At 44.3% G+C, this 12,050-nt stretch overlaps 2 protein-coding genes across 4 annotated transcripts in view; one reads left to right on the top strand and one right to left on the bottom strand.

Annotated features, from left to right (window-relative positions):
* Window positions 1-2,841: 2,841 nt before the first annotated feature.
* TIFA (TRAF interacting protein with forkhead associated domain) lies at window positions 2,842-6,708 on the bottom strand. Of its 2 annotated transcripts, none has more exons than XM_088660443.1 (2): window positions 6,570-6,708; window positions 2,842-4,315 (listed from the first exon to the last, which is right to left on the bottom strand). In XM_088660443.1, the coding sequence occupies exon 2, from the start codon at window positions 4,288-4,290 to the stop codon at window positions 3,715-3,717; it is 576 nt and encodes a 191-aa protein (XP_088516569.1). In that variant the 5' UTR covers window positions 4,291-4,315; window positions 6,570-6,708; the 3' UTR covers window positions 2,842-3,714. The 2 variants fall into 2 exon arrangements, with proteins under 2 accessions (XP_088516569.1, XP_034970009.3); XM_035114118.3 differs by lacking the exon at window positions 6,570-6,708 and adding an exon at window positions 5,977-6,115.
* ALPK1 (alpha kinase 1) overlaps window positions 6,244-12,050 on the top strand; it is a 55,160-nt gene continuing 49,353 nt past the window's right edge. The window contains exon 1 of one of the 2 annotated variants that reach the window (XM_088660440.1): window positions 6,244-6,381. The gene's annotated coding sequence lies outside the window, so the exon portion shown is untranslated. The remainder of the gene's footprint in view (window positions 6,382-12,050) is intronic. The other variant, XM_088660439.1, reaches the window with a different exon arrangement.

Raw genomic sequence — 12,050 nt, 5'->3', positions numbered from 1 at the left:
CTAGCCTGATACTACCTGTACAAACTGGTACCTGAAAGTGAAGTGAGTTGATATGCAAGAATTGCCTGCCCTGCTGAAAAATGAACACAGGCAAAAAGCTTACTTTCTACCATAACTGAGGGATGTTCCATTCCCAGGCATCATGGGGTTAGGAGCCTTGCCTAGCTGATGGACAAGTTCCTTGCTTCTCCCAATTCCCTGACAAGTCGGCAGAGCCACCCAATCAGTTGATTTAATACTGCAAGGGCAAAGACACACAGCAGATGCAGCTGACTGGCACCTGCAAACCCTTCTTTTGGCAGGAGTTGCATCTTTACCTCCCCCACATCTCACCTCATCAGGCATAGGCTTGGGGAAAATGAGACTTGCAGACCAAATGGGGACTCCTGCATGGTATACAGTGGTACCTCGGTTTACAAACACAATTGGTTCCGGAAGTCTGTACTTAACCTGAAGTGAACTTTCCCATTGAAAGTAATGGAAAGTGGATTAATCCGTTCCAGACAGTCCGTGGAGTACTTAAACTGAAGTGTACTTAACCTGAAGTGAACTTTCCCATTGAAAGTAATGGAAAGTGGATTAATCCGTTCCAGACAGGTCCGCGGAGTACACAACCTGAAGTGTACTTAACCCGAGGTATGAGTGTAATTGGTTCCGGAAGTCCGTACTTAACCTGAAGCGTACTTAACCTGAAGTGAACTTTCCCATCGAAAGTAATTTAACCAGAGGTATGAGTTACTTAACCTGAATTACTTAACCAGATTGTTGTTGTTGTTTAGTCGTGTCCGACTCTTCGTGACCCCATGGACCATAGCACGCCAGGCACTCCTGTCTGGTCAAACTCATGTTCGTAGCTTCGAGAACTTAACCAGATTACTTAAACTGAAAATACTCAAACCGAGGTGTACTTAAACCGAGGTATGACTGTATATGGGTTGGTGGCTTCCCCACTACTACCAGTGGGTTTGGGGTTGGTGGTGGAATTGGACTGGTAGAATTCTGAAGAGCAAAGGTGGGGCAAATTAATCTCTTCCTGCTATGGACTAGTGGGAGACTCCAGTTTGGATGGTAATCAGCCTTATACTTCTGGGATTTGTCTATCAGTGGCTACTAATCACAATTATTTTATACTTCTTCCAGTATCAAGAGGCAGCTGTTGCCCTCTTGCACCTGCACTTTCTATAGACTTCTGATTGGCAAAGTGGAAAATAGGATGCTGGACTACATGAGGCTTGGGTCTGATTCAGCAGGGTGGTCCTTTGGAGTTTTCACATCAATTCTCCACTTCTAAAGAAACAGAACCTGGTAAAATAACTTTTGATAGAATTCAGTCTAAAATTCAAAAACTTTGCACTTAGCTGTCTTATTACAAAGCTAATACCTACTGTCCCTCATTCCAATCTTTGTTCTGTTACTACTGAAAAGACTTGTGGCTTTGCTATCTATCACATATTGGCCCCACTGCCCTTGTCATGTTATGTTGGTATATTTAGCTCAAAGACACCACCCCTTGCCTTCCTTATATTCTTAAGCAAACAATGATCCATTGTGAAAACCTGTGATCACATTAACACCATACATTTAAAACATGCTGGCAGCACTTTAACAGTCATGGTTCCTCTTCCCAAAAGAATTGTAGGGACTAGTTTGTCAATGGTGCTGGGAATTGTAGCTCTGTGGGAGATCTAACTACAGAATTGACACTTTTACATATGCCACATAATACCTGTTCAATATTAGTAAGAAATTGATCATTGTGGCAGACCCTAACTTTGGAAATCCCCACCTGCTGACCTTAGACAGGCACCTTTATTTCCCCAGCACCTGTTAAAAACATTTTTGTTTAAACAGGCCTACCCAGATTTGTAGAATGTTGATGAGTGTCTTTAGTTTATTGGTGATTTTAAAATTCTGAATGTTTTAAATATTTGTTTTTAACTGTTTTTACCTACAATTTTATTGTCCTACCCTTTTTGTAAACTGCTTTGAGATGGTTGTTTTTTTGAGACCAAGCAGTGTATAAACTTTATTAAATAAATGCTCTGCACCCTTAAACTACAGTTCTCAGGATTCTTGGGGGAAGCCATGGCTGTTAAAGTGACAGAAGAGTGCTTTAAATGCATGGTGTACATGTTTCTTCATTTTTAACGCTGTAACCAGTTTTTTCCCTGAGGGCTGAACTTGATTTTCAATTTGGCTGCAATCCTGCATAAAGCTTGGCAACATAAATCCCATTTTAAGCAGCCTAACTTTGGATGACTGCAGCCTGAATATTTAATAATGCTATTAATTGCATTTTATCCTACCCTTAAGTAGCTAAGGGTGATGTAGGCAGTTCTCTACTGAACTACCTCTTATCCTTGAAACACCCTGTGATGAGTTAGGCTGAGAGATTGTGATTATATTGTGTTTATTTAGTAAACTTCTTAGTTGCTTGTTACACAGAAGGCCTCCAAAAGACTTGTAACATATTGTTAGCATAAGTTTAAAAAATATTTTAGAAGCAGAAATAAGTGCAGATCATAAGCAATACACAAAGCAACCCCCTGCTCCACTCATAACAGCAGTATAAAGCTCTAGCAGCATGCTAATAGCAATCACCATCCATCAAAAGCTTGGAAAATATGTATTTTTTTAGTCAAGGTCAGCAAAGGCACCAAGTGGACCTCATTAATAAGGGGAACCAAACCTGATTAGACAAGGTCTACCCCAGCATTCCTCTTGGTTAAATGCAAATTTGAAGTCGCCTCCTCTGCCCCAATCCTAATCTCACAATCTAACCGCTACACAAAAGAACACAGCATGGTGTCCAAATGGAATCAAAATAGTGGCACAACAGTATTAATGCTAGCATGCATGCGTTTATTTACTTTCACAAATTGCAGCAATTTCAAATCAACAGCTGTTCAGGAACAGAGCAGGAAGCATATACAGGTCAGGCTATGAAATATAAAAGAGGCCTTTAGATACTGCATACCCTATTATGTTCTCTAAAGTCTCTTTTGCATTATATTGTTGGGTGACAGTTAGCCATCCATCCAAGATGACAGTGGTATTACAAGGTCAGAATTTTCTTTTTGCCTTCAGGTAGTCCTTAGAGCAGAGGTGGCTAACCTGTGGCTGTGGCAGCTTTAGGACTAAAACTCCCATTATCCCATGATCATTGGGCATGCTGGCTGGAACTGACAGCTGGAATTGTTGAGAGTCTTGCAATATCTGGAAGGCTACAGGTCAGCCACTGCTACCTTTAAGTACAAGCTGAAAAGTATTGAAAGCCTGCTTTGTTACTGCCAAGTCCTCTGTATGATAGATTATCATTTACCTGTTTTAAGCCAGAGGTGGGAAACTGGATCCCAATGGTGGGCCAGATCATTACCTTCCCCACCCCCAGGAGCCAATTTTGATAGAGGATGCCCTGTCAATCACAATGACAGTAGGTAACCTGTTTTCCTTTGCCCATGCAGTTTGAAGTCAAACCATGCAAAGGCATTGTATTTTGTAAGTGCCACTGACCAGATACTTAGGCTCAGACTGGTGGCTCCTCACCAGTATTTTAAGCAATGATGCCAAAATATCTGTAAAGTGGCAGCTTACAAAGAGCAATGCTAACCTATTCATAGTGTAGGCATATATTGGACATATGTGAAGGATACCATTCAACTGCAATAGTACATAGGGCAAAAAACCAACAACATTGAATTTGTAACATTGAATCTAGTAAGTCCATTTCTCATGGAGGGAGTTTCCCGTTTCTTCCGTCTCATCTATCTCAACTGGAGTTTCAGCACATGAAAAGCCACATTCAGGTATAGGTTCCCGCCAAGACAAGTTTTTTTGCTGCAACATAGGTGTTTTTGCTAATTCAAAGCGGATGTCAAAATACTTATCTGACTGTCCTTCTTCTTTTTCCAATAGCATTTGATACTCTCCAAAGCAAACCATGCATGTCTCTTGCAACTCAACCTTATTCAGGTAGGCCAGTTCGGCGTGATCCACAATCAGCTTTGTCTTCTTGCTCAAATTCTTAATCTCGAAACCCAACTTTGAGCTGTTGAAGTGTCTGAAACACTGCAGAGCAAACTGAATACGTGAGACCCGTCCATCTACAAAGTTAAAGCGGCAGACCTGATCATCTCTTCCAAACTTCACTAGGTCATCTACTTTCACGTGATGTGGCTGGCAAAAGTGGAAGGTTTGGAATACATTCTTTTCCATTTGACTTGGATGATAGACTGTGATATGGAGACAGGTCACAGTCTCTTCTGTATCTTCAGTTTCAAAGTTGGCCATGGCAGTACTAGTTCTCAGAAAAACCCTGGAAGAAAACATCAAACACAACTTCACACTATTTAAAAAACAACAACCAGAAACAAAAAAAATTAAAAAACAAGCTACAGTCAGAAAAATGTGTGTCAGCTCCTCTCCCAGGGCAGCAGGCAGATGAACCAGCCACCTTCCCTCTCATGGATATGCCTGGCACCATCTTACCTCCAAATGCTCCCCCCATCCAATTTTCTTTCACAATGCTAGAACTGAGCATCCACTGACCGGGAATCAGACCCAGGCCGTGGCAGTGACAGCGCCGAATCCTAACCACTAGACCACCAGGGATAGTTCTGTTACCTCCAGTATCCAAGTACTGTAGTATACTTCCGAATGCCAGTTTCTAGGGTACAACAATAGGAGAGGACTTTTGCATCCGTGTCCTGCTTGTGATGGCACATTCAGGACAGATAGAAAAAACCTCACACAGTATGTAACTAAACTATGGAATTTACTGCTACAAAATGTGACCATAGCCACCTACTTGGACTGCTTGCAAAGGGGATTAGAAAAATTCATGGAGGATGAAGCTGCCAATGGCTATCAAAGATAATAATAGAATCACAGAACTGTAGAGTTGGAAGGGCCCCTGAGGAACATCTAGTCAAACCCCCTGCAATGCCGGAAAATGCAGCTGTCCCATACGGGGATCACATCTGCAACCTGCTCTAACCAACTGGGTTGTCCAGGCCTTAAATACGTGTTCCTTGACCGGGAATCAAACCTGGGCCCTGGCAGTGAGAGCACCAAACCCTAACCACTAGACCACCAGGGATAGTTCTGTACCTTCAATATCTGAGTAGTATATTTCCAAATACCAGTTTCTAGGGTACAACAACAGGAGTTGTTGCATTTGTGTCCTGCTTGTGAGCTTCCCATAGGCATCTAGTTGACCACTGTAGGAACAGAATGCTATAATAGATGGGTTTTTGGCCTTATGCTGTTGCGCTCTACTTAGGCTCCTAGAAACCCTAGTAAGGCTAGCTACAAAAGGAGGGACAATTCAAAATTTGGGTTGGTGACAGAAATGAAGCCCTACTGAATTCAACTTACTCCAACTTAAAACCACACTGGACTGTAGCTGTTCACTTTACCCAAACATCTAGCTGCATCCTTGATAGCACCCACGTTCTTCATGGTTCTCTCTGGCATCTCACTGGAAGGCACTCCAGAAATAACAGCTGTTTCTATACACTACATACTTAGACAAAGCCCACAAGTCTGTTCCTCTACCTCAAGAGCTCTTAACAGCCCCCCCCCATAGCTACACCCCTTCTAAGCTCATACAAAAGCAAACTTTTTGACCACAGTAGTTTCAACATCAGCTTTTCTCTTACCCTGCTAAACTTTGCTACATTACCCAACCTGATGAAGAGTTCTGGTGGACTCAAAGGCTTGCTTGTATTTTTGTGACGTTTTGTTTTGGCCTGAATACCAAGCCAGCTTTTTTTATTATCAAACATATATACACATACCCCTGCCCTTTGCTAAACTTTGTTGTGCCATTCCAGCCTGATGAAGGGTTCTGGTGATCTCAAAAGTCCTGATTATTTTGCAGCAAGCTGCTTGGTCATAAGGTGGTGTTGAATAAAAGGCCACTTTAAATAAAAAGGCCACTTTAAACCTTACCCCCCAAAATATGCTACAACCTACCTCTTCCTTAGGAGCTTACCCTCCGAGTAAGGGGTGCTTGTTGATCTGGCAAGTGGGACCAAATTAAACTAGAAAATAACGCCCCAGGAGGAATAACTGGCTGTTTTTCCTTTGGTCGAGGTCTGGCTTGCAGACGGTGCCATCCTCGCCGCAAGCAGTTGCACCGACCAGCCCTATCGCTTGTGGGAGGGCCATCCCACAATGCCTCGCCACTTAGGAAGCCAAGCGCCTTCCTGGAATCACACTTTCACTTTCAGTTTCACTTGCGTTTCCGGCTAGGCACGAAAGAACAAAGCAAGCGAGAGGTCCGAGCCCAGGCAGCGGGCGCCACGTCTTGGCGCAAAGCGAGCGTTGGAATTCCCCCGGCCTCCTTTGCCTAGAAAACGCCAGTAGCCAGAGAGCAAGGTGAGCCACCGTTGCCCCCCGTATTGTTATTCTAATTAAAAGCATAACCTCGCCCTACGCCCTTCCACATCCGATTGCTTCCCAACCCCCTTTTTCTTTATTTTTGCTGCAGTTTAAAACAAGCTCAGATTAAAATCTTACGATTCCTGCCCTCTCTCTCACACACACACACACGCTGATATGTTTACCTGCGTCAAGCAATTTCCGAAGGCAGCAAAATTGGGCGAGCTTGGAGTGGAGGAGCAGAGAAAAGGCAGTCCCCATGTGATCAGATTGCTTTCACATCTCCTTTGGAGAACGTGCCCCTTCCTCCCGTCCTTCCGGCCCCGAAAGAGGGGGAAGGGGAGGGGGCGCGAGGGAAGGGAGATGACGAGCACCAGTTGAGTTGCTATCTCGAAGCAGAAGCTCTGCTCTGCCAGGGGATTTCCTCCTTTCCCTGCGAGGAGGGGCTGGAGAGTGGGACGTTAGGAGTGTGCAGGGATGGTTAGAAACAGTGTTTGGGCTGCCATCTGGTGTGCAGGCTGCTCTCTTGAAGTCAGTGACTGTTGATAATGTTAAAGCAGTGGTGGTTCCCAGACTTTTCCAGGCCGCTACACGCCCACACTGGCTCCATGAACTCATCCCTGGTGCCCCCTACCGTCTAAAACTCATTCAGAGTATCCTTCACAGATAGATAAGAGTTTAAGAAGAACGATTTTGCCTGTTAAAAGGGGAGGAGCTGCAGGTCCTTGCAAACAAAGCCCCCACTAATGTTGGCATAGCTCCAGCATACAAGTTTTCAAGTGTGTTTTTAAAACCTATTTCTTTGGAACTGCCTTTTCTTAAACAAGGTCTGCATTACATCTATATTAGGACATTAGAAAAGCTTCACCCGTCATAGTGTAACATTGGGAGAAAAATAGGCACAGCCTTCCTTACCTGCCTTCCTTTAGCAGAAGTAACAGGAGTCTACAGTTTCTTGAAGAAATTGCTAGTCCAGGGATGGGAAAACGCTGGCCTCCTGGTGTTGGGCTCTCAGTTCCCCTCAGTCTCAGCTAACACAGTCTGGGATGATGGCAGCTGTAGTCCAACAACATCTGGAGGGCCATAGTTTCCTCATTGCCATGCTAGTCAATCATTATTTTGAATAGCCAGTGAAGCTCACCTTTGTCACATGCAGGAGGGAAGATGTTACAGAGGAGCAGTGGGTGCTGGGAGCGTAGGTGCAGCAGTTCTATCACCTGAAAGACTTTTCTGTATTTCTGACAAGGTTTTTATTATTTTTATTATTATTATCCCTACAATAAAGTAGGGTAGGGACTTTCCATGCTGTAAATGACATTGATTGCTACCACTAGCAAACTGGTGACTATTTTGGGAATCCCTGATGACTGCCAAGTGCACCTGTTTATGACTACTTTGGTTCACTCTTGCATTCACAATCATTCCAATTACAGTGGTACCTCGTGTTACAGACGCTTCAGGTTACAGACGGTTCAGGTTACAGACTCCGCTAACCCAGAAATAGTACCTCGGGTTAAGAACTTTGCTTCAGGATGAGAACATAAATCGCGTGGCAGCAGCAGCGGGAGGCCCCTTTGCTAAAGTGGTACCTCAGGTTAAGAACAGTTTCAGGTTCTTAACAAATTAAGTTCTTAACCCGAGGTACCACTGTAAACACATTTTGGAGATTTATCATTCAATGGAAAATAGCTGCTCACCTTCCACATCTCTATCTCTCATTAGGGACACCAGAGTTTTATTCACCACTCTTGGTTAAGGCTGTTACTATCATTGTCATATACAGTGGTACCTCGAGTTGTGTACTCAATCCGTTTCGGGGTGCTGTTCGTACCTCGAAAAGTACGCAGCCCGAGCGGCACTTTAGCACATGCACAAAGTACCGATAGAGCGCTTCTATGCACATGTGAAGTGCGCAGACCGCTTCTGCACATGCGCGCACTGCGGAACCCGGAAGTAAACACTTCTGGGTCTGCCAAGTACGCAACCCGCAGCATACGCAACCCGAGGTATGACTGTATTATATATCAAGCACTTCCAATGTGTACTGTTATATGTTTCTTCATCTGCAGGATTTCCTTTCTACATTTCCTTTAAAAAAACAACTTTTTATTAGAGAAGTAGCTTGTAGGGTTTTCTCCAGAGTTTTAAATCCATGATTCTGGAAAAAGATGCTAAATAGCCGTGAGATAGAGCTTCCTACTCCCTCTCACATAATGCCTTGCACCAGCCATGAGACTAGCTATGTACAGTCACACCTCATGATACATCTGGAATGGGTTACTTCGGTTTCGGCACGTCCGTAACCTGCACGCATGCGCAGAAGCACCGCATTGCGTCATGCGCGTGCGCAGATGTGGCGCTTCAGGATGCGACCCTTTCATGTTGCGAACGGGCCTCTGGAACGGATCCTAACTAAGCTGTGTTGCAAAATGTTGCAGAGGCCTCTGAACGTTCCATTCTTGAGCAATCTTTGTCAGTCTTCCTGTGAACTTCCTGCAAACTGAATTTCACATCTTCCTTCACCTTACTTCCTCATTAAAGCATCAGACTTACAAGAAATTATTATTTTTTCAGGTTAGGCGGAAACATACTCTTTCTGAAGGATGTTGTCTTTATTACTTTATTGTTGGTTTCTATAGAGCTAAGAAAGCTGTCAGTGTGTATCTTTCAAGGAGACATTGCTTTATTACTCAAAGAACCTTGGGTTTATTACCCAATACACACACAAATAACTTGATGTGTGGGAACTCTTGTACCTCAGTCCTAACAGACTTTCTTGGAAGTTAACAACACTGATGATTTGCTTAACAGGAAGGGCCATAATAAATTCATTAAGCACGTGTTTGTTGGGGGGGGGGGGGAATCCCTACTTTAACTTTTGGCATCTCCAGGTAGGGCAGAGGAAGATTCCTGTGTGAGTTTTTGCTGTGCAGTGCTGTGCAGTCCTTTGCCACCTGCGGTCCTCCAGTTTGCTCTACCTGGTCCTCACTCTCCCCAGCCTACGCCCTCTCTCCAGGCCACACTCCTCATTGGTCCTGTTCCCCTCCCCCCACTCCTCAAGTGCCTTTGCCTGGCTGGAATTTGCCCTCCCATTTTCTGGGATGGAGAAACGTTGTGGAGCCAGGGAGTTTGGGATGAAACCTATTCAATTATTTTAAAAACTTAAATATAACTTTTCATTTATAAATTTTGCATAAACCTCAAAGCAACTCTCAATATATACACATAAAACTGTTGCAGTCATTAAGTAACAACAATCAAACATCCACCATATAACAACTACAACTACAACAACCAGAAGAAGAAAAAAGATGTTTGACGTCTTATTACGTTTTTATATGTGCTGGAAGCTGCCCAGAGTGGCTGAGGAAACCCAGCCGGATGGGTGGGGTATAAATAATAAAAGTATTGTTGTTGTTGTAGTAGCAGTAGTAGTAGTACTAGTTACGTTCCAGACACCAAACTATTTTTGCACTTGCTCTACAAACTGGATTCAACAGGTGCAAACCATAGTTTACCAGTTTGGACAAAGCAGCAAACATTAGTTTGTCTGAAACCAGGATTAGAAGGAAGAAATTGTCACATGCCCAGAGCTCAGCACTGTGTGGCTAACAGGAATCCAGCGCTCCTGAATTTTTTGAACTGATAAGTTCTGTGAGAAAGGAATAGGTGAATGGAAAGGTTAAGGCAATAAATATACTGGAAATATGTTTTTATCATACAGTGTTTAAAATAAATATTTGGCACAATGCAGCCAAAATTAATCACTTTTACAGCAGTTTGATTCTTTGGAATGAAATCAATACATATAAACGTGTCCTGTTGCATTTAATGTGCTTGAAAAATGCTTAATTTTGTCCGGAATGTTCCCCACTGATTTCCAGAAAATCCATTTAAAATCTGCATATGTTTGAAATTCACATGAAGTTCTGTTCACAAACAAAATATTGGAAGTGAAAGGAAGAAGTGAAAGGTTTGGGGGGAAATGGGGGGATCTGAAGAGTGGAAGCTGATCACATGTTTCAATTTACCAAGTATGGAAACTATAGTTAAACTGAAAGAAGCATATAAAAATGTGATCTGGGAAGTCTTGTTTTCTCTAACGGGCAGATATATATCCGCCTCCAAATAATAAAAATACACTATTTTCTTTTAAAAGATCCATCCTATCACCCTTTAGTTTAGATAAACTCTCCATAGGTCTTGAAGAAAGTCTATTCCAGTGTATTTGCTTCCCAGTCTCTAGATGGCAATGTTGCATCAGACATACTCATCAGCACACATTGTCCATCAATGCTTTGTTTGTTTGTTCTTCTGAAGGACTCAGTCCTTCCTTAATAAGCACGTGACTGCTTTTGTGCACAAGAGTAATCTCACCAAGCTCGACACAAGTCCTCGCGTGCATCTGTTTTGACAAGATCAGGGTTGAAAGTTCTGGACTGACAACCATGGAGACTAAATCCTCTGTTCACCCAGAGAGCAGGTGCAGAGGCAGCAACGGCAGATGCAACACAAGCTTCCTCTTCTTCATTCTCCAGCAAACCCAACAGTGAGATTGTGGCTGTAATTGTTTTTGAGAATTGGAAAGTACGACAATTGAGGAATTATACCCAGGAGAGAGAGAAAGTGAAGAATGAGTGACAAGCAAGGTGTTCTGTTGGATATAATGCAGAGTAATGTGAGATGTGGAAGGAAAGCTTTAGCAAGGCATCAAGGATAATAATCTAAAATCATGACATCAGTGATTCAAAATCAATGAGAAATAGAAAAGAAATTCCAGGTCAGCAGATCTCATGAAACAGAAATATTGAAAAGCACTTAGTTGCATGTTGTTTTAAAACGTGATTTACTGCAGCCCAGGTCACTGTGTTTGAAATAAGTTCAGTTGGGCTTAAAGGTGTGTGCATAGAAGTGCAACCTTTGTGTGAAAAGATTAGGCACCTGCTGGAAAGGAGCTCACACCCACTTTACTCTTCCCTAGTAGTTTCAAGTCCTTGCACACATACTCTGCCCCCATTTTTCTGTTCTCTTTTTACTACTTACCCTCACCTAAAGCAGGAGGCATTCTACTAACATAGATTGAAATAATGTGATAACTGCAACCTACCTGTAACCGCAATATATCCAGGCCCAGTGCGTCCATTTAGGCGGACTAGGCCATTGCCTAGGGCGCGAAAATGGAGGGGGCGCTGCCGAGCCTGCCCCACAAAACCCTCGCTGCGCCACCGCCGCCCTCCCAAGGCGCGCACTCACGCTCCTCCCGCCTATGGAGGGGACGGCGAGAGCTCGGCAGCGGGCGCAGCGAGCGAGCAGCGGCGGTAGTGGTGGCAAGCGCCCGCAGACAAAGCCTTCAGCTATGGGCGCCGCCGCCCGCCCGCTCGCCGAGGAGCTCACAGCGTCCCCTCCACAGGCGGGAGGAGCACGAGCCAAAAGGAGAGCTCAGCGCCCTCCCGCCTATGGAGGGGACGGCGAGAGCTCCCCAGCGGCGGCGGACGCAGCAAGTGGCGGTGGTAGTGGCGGCAAGCGCCCGCAGCCGAAGCCTTCAGCTATGGGCACTGCCGCCACCGCCGCCCGCCCGCTCGCCGAGGAGCTTACAGCGTCCCCTCCACAGGCGGGAGGAGCGCGAGCCAAAAGGAGAGCTCAGCGCCCTCCCGCCCACGGAGGGG

Source organism: Zootoca vivipara, chromosome Z1, assembly GCF_965207765.1.
Source record: "Zootoca vivipara chromosome Z1, rZooViv2.hap1.1, whole genome shotgun sequence".
Classification (NCBI taxonomy): domain Eukaryota; kingdom Metazoa; phylum Chordata; class Lepidosauria; order Squamata; family Lacertidae; genus Zootoca; species Zootoca vivipara.
The sequence above is the reverse complement of the archived record's forward strand: the minus strand, read 5'-3'. Positions and strand labels throughout refer to the sequence as shown.

Bases quoted from the DNA above. Each gene is read 5' to 3' on its own strand.
- TIFA (XM_088660443.1), bottom strand. From the start codon at position 4,290: ATGGCCAACTTTGAAACTGAAGATACAGAAGAGACTGTGACCTGTCTC.